Source organism: Carcharhinus amblyrhynchos, chromosome 3, assembly GCF_965287045.1.
Source record: "Carcharhinus amblyrhynchos chromosome 3, sCarAmb.v2.hapA, whole genome shotgun sequence".
Lineage (NCBI taxonomy): Eukaryota > Metazoa > Chordata > Chondrichthyes > Carcharhiniformes > Carcharhinidae > Carcharhinus > Carcharhinus amblyrhynchos.
The window spans coordinates 27,132,463-27,147,020 of NC_137326.1; the positions used below are offsets into that span (position 1 = coordinate 27,132,463).

At 40.6% G+C, this 14,558-nt stretch overlaps 1 protein-coding gene across 1 annotated transcript in view; it reads left to right on the top strand.

Annotated features, from left to right (window-relative positions):
- Positions 1–14,558, top strand: part of LOC145337704 (voltage-dependent L-type calcium channel subunit alpha-1D-like) — a 651,603-nt gene that overhangs the window by 627,819 nt on the left and 9,226 nt on the right. The window contains exons 45-48 of the mRNA XM_080182539.1: positions 8,060–8,086; positions 8,585–8,734; positions 9,686–9,852; positions 13,148–13,269. Of these exons, the coding sequence (XP_080038665.1) occupies positions 8,060–8,086; positions 8,585–8,734; positions 9,686–9,852; positions 13,148–13,269 (466 nt within the window). The remainder of the gene's footprint in view (positions 1–8,059; positions 8,087–8,584; positions 8,735–9,685; positions 9,853–13,147; positions 13,270–14,558) is intronic.

A 14,558-nucleotide genomic window follows, 5' to 3' on the forward strand; every position in this document is an offset into this window, starting at 1 on the left:
TTATAATGGTAAACCCACCCCTGCCAATCCTGCAAAGTCCTCCTTATTAACTTCTGGGGGCGAGTGCCCGGGGACTACTCAAGCAACAGCCTGACAGAATGATACTTACTAAATAGACAATGTCTCAAACACTACTACCATCCCTGGGTATGTCCTGGCCCATTATCAATGTAGACCCACCAGAGATAGTGGCACTGTGGTATGCAATGTGGTGGGAGTTGTCCTCGGAATCCTCAACATTGACTTCCGAGTGCATGAAATCTGATGGCATCAGGTCAAACATGGGTAAGGAAACCTTCTGCTGATTCCTACCTACCATCCCTCCTCAGCTGGTGGATCTGTACTCCTCTGTGTTAAAGAACACTTGGACGAAGCACTGAGGTAGCAAGGGCCCAAAGTGTTCTCTGGGTGAGGCACGCCAATCACCGTAAGTGACTTCTGAGCAATACCACTGACTGAACTGACCAATGCCTAAAGGACTTAGCTGCTAGGCTGGGTCTGCGGCAGGTGGTGTGGGAACCAACAAGTGGGAAAAGCCTACTTGACCTTGTCCTCACTAATCAGTTGTTGAAGATGGAGGTATCCATGACAGTATGGGTAGAAGTGACCACTGCATAATCCTCTGGAGATGAAGACCCGTCTTCACATTGAGGATCTCCTCCATCATGTTGTGTGGCACCACCAGTGTGTCAAGTGGGATGGATTTTGAACAGATCTAGCAACTAAAAACTAGGCAGCCATGAGCTGCTGTGGGCTATGAACACCAGCAGAATTGGATTCCCCTGAGCCTGCTTTGATTACCAGGGCTTTCTCTGAGTGCTTTTCACTCTAAGTCTGCTAACCACAGCCCTTTCTCTACTTTATAACTTAACTGGGACCACTTCTTGTCTTCTTTTGAGACTTCCTCTGCCCTTCTCCCTTTTGGACCTCTCCCTGTCCCTGCCTGGGACACTTACCTTTAATGGTGTACCACTCCAGGTGAAGTGACCTGGTTTTTCACACCATTTTCTTTCATGCCCATTTTCCTTTACATGTTGCACATTAGAACACAGAACATAGAACATTACAGCGCAGTACAGGCCCTTAGGCCCTCGATGTTGCGCTGATCAGTGGAACCAATCTAATGACCCTCTAACCTAAACTATTCCAATGTTATCCATATGCCTATCCACTGACCATTTGAATGCCCTTAAAGTTGGTGAGTCCACAACTGCTGCAGGCAGGGCATTCCACACCCTTACTACCCTCTGAGTAAAGAACCTACCTCTGATATCCGTCCTATAATAACCACCCCTTAACTTAAAGCTATGTTCCCTCGTGTTATCCGTCACCATCCGAAGAAAAAGGCTCTCACTATCCACCCTATCTAACCCTCTGATCATCTTGTATACCTCAATTAGGTCACCTCTCAACCTTCTTCTTTCTAATGAAAACAAGTCCCTCAGCCTTTCCTCATAAGACCTTCCCACCATACCAGGCAACATCCTAGTAAACCTCCTCTGCACCCTTTCCAATGCCTCCGCATCCTTCTTATAATGCGGCAACCAGAACTGTATGCAATACTCCAAGTGCGGCCGCACCACAGTTTTGTACAGTTGCAACATGACCTCATGGCTCCGAAATTCAATCCCTCTACCAATAAAAGCTAACACACCGTATGCCTTCTTAACAACCTTATCAACCTGGGTGATCTTTAGTATGTCTGATCTTTAGAGCACACTGCAATTCACCAAGTTACTTTGGAAACATCTCCCAATCCTGTGAATTGTGGAGGTGGTCTTGTGCTCAGTAGATCAAGCCCCTGCCTCTGAGCCAGAAGCTTCAGGTTCAAATCCCACTCCAGAGTTTATTGGCTCCATGTTATGGTTCAGGTCAGAAACTCCAAAATGTTTTATGGAGCCCACCTTGATCATACATTTGACACCTTGAATTTGGATAGGATAAACATGATATGTTTCATCTCAGGTATGATTCAAATCATCCACGAGGGAGCTTTTACCAAACAAAACTTATTTAAGAATATAGTTAACATGTATGGAAAGAAAATTAGCAATAACTTTTATCAATTACATATAAAAAAAACAAAACCATGATAATGTATAATCCTTAACAAATATATCTAAGATGTTCCAATCAAACAAAAACTTCCTTTAGACAAAAAAACCCTTTTCACAGGTTTAACACAGCGAACACTAATGCTGATGTGATACTGAAACTGAGTTCTGTGGTTGGAAAATTGAAAACCCTGATTTCTCAGCTCGTAAGTTCATGAATATCTTTATCCTCAATCATGGTGGTGACCACTGCATTAGTACAAGAGTGAGGCTTTGCAGTCTTCTGGATACACTCAGAACAGTTTGAAGTCAGAACAGCTTCCCAGAACACCAGAGAGAGACTCTGGTCAAACCGCCAACAGCAGATTTTCTACTTCAGGAAACCAGTAGAATTTATCAAAACCAGAGTGAGGGGGGTGGGGGGTGGGGTGGGGGGCGGTGCGCGGTGGTGGGGAGAGAGAGAGAGGGAGAGAGAGAGAGATCATTTTTTCATGTTTGATGTCCCTTCTAAAACTAAAGACCTGTAGCTTAGAACTGAAAATGAAAGAGCTCCTGGGGGCTGATTTGGACAGATTCTTCCTCCTGACAATGCAGGGTCATGAAATTAATTCCCAAAGTAAACATAAACAATCCCCATTTAAATCACCTAAGGAGCAATAAAGGGCTCCTAGTGGACAAACTGGCCACAATGACATCAGCTAAGGCTGTGAGCTACAGAGAACATGATTAAAAAAAAACTTTTAAAGGTACACTAACATCACATGCAGAAGGAGCTTTCGTGACCTGGTTCAACAGATTGATAATTCGCCAGCTAATCCGTCCAACGCTTCACTGTATCCCACGCACCCAGCCACTTCTTAATGTCCTATCAAGTGAAGCAAGTTCATTGGCCACTGTGTCAGTGATAGTAGAGAGCTTGGGATGTGGCTAAGTAAAATTATACAACTTAACATTTCAAGTTAAAGATGTGTATAAATACAAAGTCTCATTCTTGTACTAATGCAGTGGTCACCACCACGATTGAGGATAAAGATATTCATGAAGTCTCCTGAAATTTGCCTGTTTGTCTACCACCATTCTTGACTAGATGTGGTAAGGCTACAAAACCAGCTATTTTTGTATTGCAACATAGGCTCCACTAGGTTGCTATATAAATCTAAAGTAGCCTACACTGTATCTGAAACGCCCTCCTACACTCCCCGTTAAGTAAAGATGTTCTTCTGGCCCAATCCTTGAGGCTACAGATTTTGATGCTATGCTATTGATGCTGTTCATACTTCATAGCAGTTTTGGGAAGTGAGACCTGCCTTTAGTCTGTCCCCAATTTTATATGAAAATAACCTTAAGAGAAATTGCTGAATGGTTTGATATATTTTAATTTTATGTCATTATATTAATTTTATGTCATTAATTCATATTGGAAGATGATTATTGATAAATGAAGTAATAGAAAAGCAATAAAAGGCATAAAATTGCAAACCATTAGGCAACCAGAGATAAGATTCAAGGTTGCCTTAAAATCAAAGAACCCTACAGTGCAGAAGGAGGCCATTTGACCCATCAAGTTTGCACCAACCACAATCCCACTCAATCCCTATTCCTGTAACCCCACATATTTACCCTGCCAATCCCCTAAGGACAATTTAGCATGGCCAGTCAACCTAACCTGCACATCTTCAGACTGTGGGAGGAAACTGGAGCTCTCGGAGGAAGTCCATGCAGGTACTGAGAGAATGTGCAAACTCCACACAGTTGGTGACCTGAGGCTGGAATTGAACCTGGGTCCCTGACACTGTGAGGCAGCAGTGCTAACCATTGTGCCATCCAGTACTGTCGTATCTTCCAGAAATTGTTGTCAGAATAATTGCTTGCACCAGTAGAAATTGTGCTGTCTATAGCAACAACTTTCAAGTTACTGAACTCACATGTCATCTATTGAAAGCAACTTTAAGATGATTGCCTGGCTTTTCAGCGGGTGGTGTATTTTCTTCTCGTACAGCATAATGATCATTTGCCGTGCAATTAAATCTGTAATTAAAATTTAAATCTGTAATTAAATATAATTAAACATGTAGTTATTTGAAAAGGAGTTGGCAATATTCTGTCGTCACACACCACATTTACACTGCGCTAATCTTGCCCATTTGAAACAGTCTTGGCTGGAGGCTAACAGCAGTAAGGGCAATTGTTTTCTGCTGAAAAGCAGGTCAGTTCTTTGGGGATGCTTTCAGTGCTCTCATGCCACTTATTTCAAAGCTGTTCTCCACAGCTTCCTACAAATCAACCATGTTGTGTTGAATTTAGATCTAGGTCTCCTACCAGATTAGCTGTTATCTTTGTGGAGGGTGTGATTTGGTTCCACATACAACAGTCCCCTTCCCATAATTTTTGTGATATTATTTGAATCATTAACTGATACACTCGCCTTCATCAGCTGGGGTATGGATTACAAAAGCAGAGAGGTCATGACGGAGTTGTATAGAGGCCACAGATGGAGTACTGTGTGCGGTCCTGGTCGTCACGTTATAGGAAGGATGTGAACGCACTGGAAGAGAAGCAGAAGAGATTCACCAGGATGTTGCCTAGGATGGAACATTTAAGTTATAAAAGGGAGGTTGGATAGGCTTGGGTTGTTTTCTCTGGAGCAGAGATGACTGAGGGACGACCTGACTGAGGTGCTCAAGATTATGAGGGGCATGGACAGGGTAGATAGGGGAGCAGCTGTTCCCCTTAGTTGAAGAGTCAGTTACGAGGGACAAAAGTTAAATGTGAAGGGTGGGAGGGAGATTTAGGGGGTTTGAGGAAAAACCTTTTTACCCAGAGGGTGGCGATGGTCTGGAATGCACTGCCTGTGAGGGTGGTGGAGGTGGGATGTCTCATATCCTTTAAAACGTACCTGGATGAGTACTTAGCACGCCATAACATTCAATACATGCGATGTGCTGGCAAGTGGGATTAGGTAGGCAGGTCAGGGCCTTTCATGCACCGGTGCAAACTCAATGGGCCAAATGACCTCTTCTGCACTAGTATTCTGTGATTCTGTGATGTTAATTCATCAAATCAGTGATATCATTTCAGCTGGTTTTGCAATACAAATCTTTTGTTTGCAATCCCAACTGAGGACGTGTCTATTTAAAATGCCAGCATGAGAGTGGTTGCTCCATTGGAGAGATTGAGGAAGCTGCATGAAATTGATATCAGCCAAACCAAAAATACTTGGGTTAATGGCCAATCGACTTCTGCCAGTTTGCAACTTATGCTGATGATTTTGTTTTTTTAAAGGCCACAGCAATTTCCAAGCTTGTAATACTGCCAATTAAAGATTACTAGCCTGTGTTAGAGACAATTACATCAGTTGGCCTAAGATGAGTTCATGATTTATGCTAGTCCTGACAGCTTTATGTATTGTAATTACTAGGTAATTTCAACTATGAGTATAGATTCTTAAGTATCAGCAATGACACCCTAGTATTTGGTAGCCATTAATTAAATTTCATTAAAGGTCAGGCTTGAACGTAAAATCACAACAGGTATCATTACTTTGTTCATCTAGAAGATCAATTTTCTACACCACTAAGTACAAATTATCACCATTTTGAAAAGCAGTGTTATTCTCAACTCTGAAATTAAAAGTGGATTTAGAGTAGTCATGCCTAAATGAACAAGTATTTGACAAACCATCATTTTGACATGCATCAGTTGGCTCAGTTGAATACTTGAGAGTGAAGAGGTTATGGGCTGAAGCCCCATCATTATTGGAAATGATGTCTCACTATTTCATTAATCCCCCAACCCACCCCTCTTGGGTCACTAAGGGGCAATTTAGCACGACCGATCTACCTAACCTGCACATCTTTGGACTGTGGGAGGAAACCAGAGCACCCAGCAGAAGCCCATGCAGACCTGGGGAGAACATACAAACTCCACACAGTCACCTAAGGTTGGAATTGAACCAGGGTCTCTGACACTGTGAGGCACCAGCACAGTGCCACTATGCCATCCTGACTGTGCTACCATGTTGCCCTACTGTGCCACCATGCCGCCTATTCTTTCCTGTCTTTCAGATAAAACATTAAACTGAGGTCTCATCAACCAGGAGAACAGGGAAGCTTTGGAGAGAGTGCAAAGAAGATTCACGAGGATGTTGCCTGGTCTCAAGAGTGTTGGCTATGAGGAGAGGTTGAATCAACTAGGATTGTTTTCCCAGGAAAGACAGAGGCTAAGGGGAGACATGATTGAGTTCTACAAAATTATGACAGGCATAGGCAGGATGGATTGTCAGGGGTTTTTTCCCAGGGTGGAAATGTCACTTACAAGGGGCACAGGTTCAAAGTGAGAGGGGGAAAGTTTAAGGGAGATATGCAGGGGAAGTTTTTCACACAGAAAGTGGTAGGTGCCAGGAAAGTGTTCAAGAGGAGGTGGTGGAAGCAGGCACATTAACAGCATTTAAGGGGCATCTGGATGGGTACATGAATAAGGAGGGAATAGAGGGATATGGACCGAGTAAGTACGGAAGGTTTTTTTTTAGTTTAGTTAGGGAATCATGATCAGCATTGTCTTGGAGGGCTGAAAGGCCTGTTCCTGTGCTGTATGTTTCTTCCCTCTTCGTTTTCATATGGGTATAAAAAGCTCTCATGACGCTTTTTGTGAGTCAATGTAGAATCAGTTTCACAGATTATGTGGCCACATGTGAATTTATTAAGGTAATTTAAAATCTAGGAAGTTTGAGTTCTCCGCTGAAGGCTTTCATCTGAAAGATTTATAGGACAAAGGAGAGGGAGTGGAACTAACTAAATTGCACTCTCAAAGAGCTAGTATGGGCTTGTTAGAGCAAATTGCCTCCTTATTTTCTATATCCATTCTATAATTCCTTGATTCTATTTTATTATAGAACTTAACCATTTGACATTGTGTGTATTAGAATCAACTGGCCGAGATTGAATTTGAGAAGTTTTTTATCAGTTGACTGTTCCCTGGTGCACTCTCCATGGCAACACCTCTACCAATCAGGGTCCACTTGCCAACCAATCAGCACCCTCTTCTGTTGCTTCCTTTACCATTGAATTCTTACAAATTATTCTGATAAGTGCAGACAAAAAGCTTTGACAGCATATCTCTTTTTTCAGCAATACACAACCAGAGATGTTCATCCTATCAATGTTAATGGAATGCAATTGAAACATGAAAATAAAAAGGCAAAATGCTATCTTTTAGCATGCCTTACTTATAATTAATTTTAATTGTCTTAATTACAAAAACGGTTATGTTTTAATTTAATTTAGTTATAAAGCAAAAAGGAGTACTGGTTAGTTCAGTAAGTTGGTGTGTAATGTTTGATAATACCAAAGGCACAGGTTCAATCCTTCTATCAGCTGAGGTAGGTCTTTGGGGATTGTCTCATGTTTGTGCTCCATTGTGAATTCATGGCATTATTGAACCATGATTACAACAATGAGGATGATGGTAAAAAGAAGCAACAAGGAGGAGGTAGGGTTGAGACAGGATGGATTTCTCCACAGATCTGTTCCATTCTTTGACAGTTAACTAAATTGATTGTGGGAAAGACTAATATTTTTGGCTGTTGAGGTAAGTTACCAGCAAATAACAACCTGGCAAAACGTTGCCAAAACCTTCACAAAGTAACTTGGAATGCTGTGTAATCTGGACTCTAGCATATCAATTCACAGCTAAAACACTTTGAATATGCTTAAAATACAGCCATGATCTTGTTTCATAAAACAGAAATTGCTATTGACATAATTATTGATCACCTGTTCAACAGATTATCAGAAACGGTGGGCAAAGTGATAAAACCTGAACGTAATAGATGTATGCATTTATCACTAACATTAATTTTCAGGCAATAATTATTGTTGGATTTCATAATTTTACAGTTCGATTTAAAAGGTCAGATTTATTTTTGAAAACTTTTGGAACTATAAATGCATTGAAATACATTGTATTTCCTAATTTTAATTTCTTTTTCCAACTACTTTCCGGACCAGGACACGATATTATGAAACTAATGTTAGGTATGTCCTTTGATATCGACATTATTGGACGAGTCAAATAAATGTTTAATGTAAATTTACTTTCCTGACAGCTGAATATCACAAAGGTTATACAAAAGCAAACTACTACGGATATTTGAAATATGAAATATAAGCAGAAAATGTTGGAAATACTCAGCAGGTCAGGTAGCATTGTGGAGTGAAGAACAGATTGAATGTTTCAGATCAATGACCTTCCAACAGCACTGATCTGTATTTCCAGCATTTTCTGTCTTTATTATCATAAACTCTAATAAAGCAAAACAATATTTAAGTATTAAAGCATTAAATTTACAAATATATACTTAAATATTAATTACTTTCCTGGCAGTATTTCATTACAGTTGTAAAAGTTTTGCTATTTTCAAATTTCATCTGTGTTTGTGAATTGTATATATTGATGGCAAAGTTGAAACATAGAAGTAAAATTGCATTAAATAAAAACATTCTGTTTTAAAGTTATGTCTTTTTTTGCTATAGATCAGATTCAGGCGATGGTTTTGTACCTACTATTTGTCAAGAGGAACAGAAACCAGATGACTGGTTTGAGGATGAGCATTGTTCAGGAGATCAGGAATATTTCAGTGGGGAGGAGTATTGTGAAGCGGACAGCGTACAGTCAATGGACAGGTAAGATACATTCACAGTAACTACATTCGCATTGGAAATCAACTAAGGAGAAAGGAAAGCTCCCTTTCTTATGGAAGGCAATGAAACATTCAGCACACACGTATGTCCATTTTAAAAATAATTCTCATGCAAATGGGATGGGGAGTTAATTTTCATTACTTGTTCACGCAGTTATAATGATTTTTTCCCAGTGTATATCATCTGTGAATATATAACAAAGGAAATTGCACCCAGATACAAAACCAAAATTTTTACAGTATTCTAGGAATAAAAGATTACTGATATATTACTGATTTGGGTACCACATGTTGGAGTTATAGGGGTGGAAATCCTCTTGCACCGTGCTGAAAAACAGGCACTACATCCAATCTGTACAGCCATTGTGCCCACTGCCATATTTGTGGGGGCCATTTTTCGGTTGATACAGATATTAAGTCCATTACATGTTAGTAACTGCCCTAACACCTGGTGAAGGAGCCCTCTACAGAAATAATTCCCATCTAGTGGGGCACATGTCAAAATTACAAGGCAGCATCGGGAGTGACATGGTGGCACAGTGGTTAGCATTGCTGTCTCACACATCAGGGACCTGGGTTCAATTCCGCCCTTACTGTATGGAGTTTGCACATTCTCCCCATGTCTTAATAGATTTTCTCTTGGTGCTCCAGTTTCCTCCCACAGTCCAAAGATGTGCAAGTTGGGTGGATTGGCCATGCTAAATTGTCCCTTAATGTCCAAAGATAAGATGGATTAGCTGTGGTAAAGGCACGGGATTACTTGGATAGGGTGGAAGGGAGAACCTGTATGGGATGCTTTTTCAGAGACTTGGTGCAGACCAGATGAGCCTCTTTCTGTGGAGATTCTATGGAAATTATGTTAATCTGATTAAAGTACTTCACTATGTGAATGTCTTCTTGTGTTCCTTTTCTTCTACTCCTGTATAAAATGAAGACAAATACATAGTGACTATCAGAATCAAATTCAAAATAATGACCTGGATTTTGAAAGGCCAAAGGGTTATCATCATCCCTGTGGTTACTATGAAGAAGATGAGTCTCGCAGTTATATTGGATACCGACGTTCACCAAAGAGGCGATTGCTCCCACCAACACCTACAGGTGAATAATTTCTGAGGCCAATTTAATTAAGAATTGATGTATGTTTAGTTTTATTTTTTGTTTATATCTGCACTTTCTATTTAATGATTGGAGTTTGATAGAAAATACTGGAAATAACTATTTCAAATTTTCAAAATGTAAGTCTAGTTTGTAGGAGCTTATTGTACTTTTTAATACATTCTGCTGTTGCTGCAAACATTATAAATATTCAAATCTTTCCGGAACTTTCAGAAAAGACAAGTTTTGTCTTTCACTGGTTACCAGAACTAGGGGAACTCAATTGTCTAATATGCAATAAATCAGTTAAAAGAATATTTATGTACAAGTGGATGGCATAATTTTGAAGACCATTTTCACTTTTCACACTTGATACATAGCTTCAAACAAGAAGGCTTTTCTCCCATACATTTTGTTTAATTGAAACTTAGGGCATGGATATTGAAATCAATTTGCTGGGCTGTCGGAGCCCGTAGCGGATAGAAAATAATGGATGAGCAGTACTTTGTAGAATAGAGGGCTCAGGCCAGAGAGTTGCTGTGTTGGCTGAAATTTTCAAATGGTGAGGTAAAGGGAGATTCATAAGAAAAAAAGTCACTCCCCAAGAAGATGTAGGTATTGATAGACATCAAGTAAGTTGCTGGAGAACTTAATGGCCAATGTTCCATTTTCTAAAAAGGCCTTGATATGAGACAGAAAGCTCAGTTCAGATTTGAGCAGAATTCTCAAGTTTTGGGCTATCTGCAGCCTATGCTGACAGCTAAAGACTTGATGGATTAGACCCAGAGGTGCAAAGGTGAAGATAAAAAGCAAAGCAAATGACTTCCGTTTGCTAGTGTTTAGTTGTAGTAAATTCCAACTTAGCTAGAATTTAATAATTACTAATAAATCTAAAACTAACATATTTAACCTGATATCAAGAAGAAAATATGCAATTTATGTAATTTAACCTCATTAAAACTTTGTTTATCTGCTACATTTCTTCACTCAGCCTCTGCACCAAACAACTTTTCATCCTTGGTGATTTCAAACTCCATCATAAATCTCACACATTCCTCTGAGCTAATTGTCCTCTTAACCGCCCCAAATCTCTTCATCCATATAAACTGTGCAACTCACAGCCATCCAATTAATCTTATGTGATCTTACGCATCCCATCATACGTATAAAGGTCATTTCTGATCACACATCATCTTCCTTCCTCATCTGCCTTCCACAACCCAACCCTTTCTTCTACTGTATACTCTTCTGGAAAAAACTACACCCCAATTCACTTGCAACTGCATTTTTACAATCACATTGTTTTGGCCTTTGGCCCTCTGTTCACTATGACATTTCTGCAGCTACTGATGTGTTCAACTGCATCCTTACCTTCACTGGAAGCTCCATTAAGAACCATTACTGTCTGTCACCTTGACCAGTACTCCAGGACAGGTTTCATCTCCACTCCCTTAAATCCAATGGATGCAGACTTGAAAGAATGTAACTGCAAACTGGTTTGGCCATTGACCATCAGATCTGGCTTTATTATATAAAGCAGTATTTGGTCCAATTCCTGGATCATCTTGGCATCCAAAGCTATAACCCCAGCTTATTTTCTGTACTACAAACCATCTTCTCTAATCTTTCTCACTTTGTCCTCCACCATCATCTACAATAAGTGCAAGGAACTCATTGATCAATAACATTCGATCAAACACCTTTGCTATGTTTTTCCCTTTCAGTTAACTCACCAGGCCAGACCTCCATTAATGCTGCCTTATGCCTTAGCCCTGAATTCCTATCTTTCCCTGGTATCTCTACCATCACCCTTCATATCCTTTCTGAGCTGATTTTGTCCAATGAAACCCAGCTGCTGCTCACTTGATCCTTTTCTCACTAAACTGCTGTCCACTCAACTTCCTCTCCTGGTCTGCAGGTTAGCTGATATTGCTGACCATTCTCTTCCCTTGTGACGTCCCCTTTCCTTTAAATCTGCTTTACTCTCTTTAGAAAATGACCCTTGAACCTCACCATTTGTGCAACTTGCTGCCCCAACTCCAACTTCTTCTTCTCTGAAACTTGTGCTCGCCTTTCCCAAAACTCCAGGGGAGAAAACTTGAGCCTGCATTTGCCATCTGTGTGAATGCTGGCAAGGCTGAATATCCAGAGGTTGCACTTCTCGCTGGCGAGGAAGTGATCTTGGATCTTTCCCAGCCCTTGCCGGCTGCCTTGCATGCATTTTAATCGTATTAACATGTCCCCCTCGATAAGTATTACCCCCTGCCAGATATTGACACCACACCAATGTGACGTCACATCGATGTGGTTTATAGCAGGTTCACACAGATGTGAACCTGTCTTGGGGATTCTCCGGGGGAGAGAGACATGGTCAGGCAGTGCTCTGGCAATGCCCCGTGGCACAGGTTGGCAAATGGTGTGTCCCAGTGGGAGCCTCATGAGGGAGAAGAGCTTAATTATGCTGTTGTTGTGGGCCGGGTGCAGCTCAACAAGGAGGGGATGCCGGCAATGGCTGTTGCATAGTTGGGGGTTACCGGCTCCAACTGCTGGGGGGGGAGGAGACAGAAGGGACCAATGATTGCAGGGATGGGGATAGAGAGAGAGAAGAAGCTGATGATTGTGGTGGGGGAGAAGGAGCTGATGACCCCAAAATAGTGGGGATGGGGGGGAACGAGACAGGATCGATGATCACCTATTTCCAACTTTTGTTATGTCAGTACTTGGACTGTGGACTATTACTATGCATCCCTGGTTGATTTCCAAAATTCTATTCTTGGTAACCTTGAGGTTGTCCAAACTCTGCCGCCCATTGTTAATTATACCAAGCCTCAATGCCCTGTCATTCCTGTGCTCTCTGATCTACATTGGATCAAGCTTCGCATCCTTTTCGAATCTGTCCACAGTCTCACCCCTCCCAATCTCTGTAACCTCCTCCAGAACCACAATCCTCTGAGGCATCTGTGCTGATCTAATTCTGGACACTGAAGCATCCCTGATTTTAAGCATTTCCACATTGGTGGCCATGCCTTCAGCTGCCTAACTCTTAGCTCTGGAATTCCATCCTCACATCTCTCCACATCTTTACCGATCTTGCTTCCTTCCTGTAAGGTCTTTTTTAAAACCTACCTCTTTGACCAAGTTTTTAGTTGTCTGATGTAGTATCTGCTGATTTGGCTTGGTATCCTTTTTTTATATAATGAAACGCCTGGGGATTAGTTCTTATGTTAAATATGCTATGTAAATATAAGTTATTATTGTTTTTACATTTATTCAAGTTTGAACAAATTTGCTTTGACAGGAAATCGGAGGCCGTCCTTCAATTTTGAGTGTCTACGCAGACAAAGTAGTCAAGACGATATCTCTCTGTCTCCTATATTCCAACAGCGTACTGCTCTGCCGCTACATTTAATGCAGCACCAGGTAAATATCTCACTTCCAGTACTTCTGTTGATACTTCATCCGATGTGAAAATGATCGTTCATCCAAGACAATTGTTCAAATGACTAAAGCACAATTAAAACAACTGTAAAATTTCTGCAAAAAGTAGAATTTCTTCATTATGAAGCTCCCTCAATAAGGTCTGGTAATGAGTAGCTGAATGGTGCAGACTAACAACATCCCAGGCTCAATCATTTATTCGTAGTGATGTAACTGGTCACTGTGAAAGTGTGTGTTTTTTTTAATCCTTCCATTGGATGTGGATGTCTCTGGCAAGTCCAGACTTTGTTACTCATCCCTGGTAGCCTTTGAACTAAATGGCTTGCCGTGCATTTCAGAGGGCAATATTAATAATCAGCCACATTACTGTGGATCTAGAGTCACATGAAGGCCAGACCGTGTAAGGATGGCAGATTTCTTTCTCTAAAGGACATTATGAACCAGGTGAGTTTTACAACAATATACAATAGTTGTCATTGTCACCATTGCTGAGACCAGCTTTATATTCTAGGTTTTATTCATTGAATTTTAAAATTCCACCAGCAGCAATGTTGGAATTTGAACCTATTTCCTGACAGTGTTAGCCTGGGCCTCTGGGTTACTAGTTCAATGGCATTACCACTATCTCTGTATTAGAGCAGAAGCAGGCTTGCTTGTAATATAGCCTGTGCTGAAATAGCCCACTTACACACACTATCTACTTTCTTAAATTAAGACTGGCATTTGGATGAGATACCACAGGTATTGATGCCAAGAAAGGACCATTGTCTTCAGGAGGCAAAAAAATGTGATAAGGAAGGAGGAAATAAATTCCAACACATTACATGTGGTTTATGGCAACCAGTGCATTCTAATTTAATTAAGATGTCATTTCCACAAAGTATTCACTAGATAGGGATGTAATTTGTGATTATGGATGTTTCATGCAGCATGTCTTAAAGAAACACCTTAAGTTCATATCTTCTACGGAAATCTATCCTATTTTACTTACAAGGACAATGGCACATGAAATGCAACATGATTATCACAATCAATTCCATCACAATTCTGCTCAGTCACACAAATAGAGAATAAATTTGCTTAGAACTTATTGCATGCGAACTTGATTGGTGGAGCATATTATAAACTGGATAACCAAATCAGAATAATCAGTTTTAGGTAGCCATGTGCTATCTGCCTATTTCTCTACTTAAGACTTTGTGAGAATGTTGCTCATAGCTTCATCATCAACCCAGAGAAAATGGATTCTTTATAAAATGCATTTCCTGTAG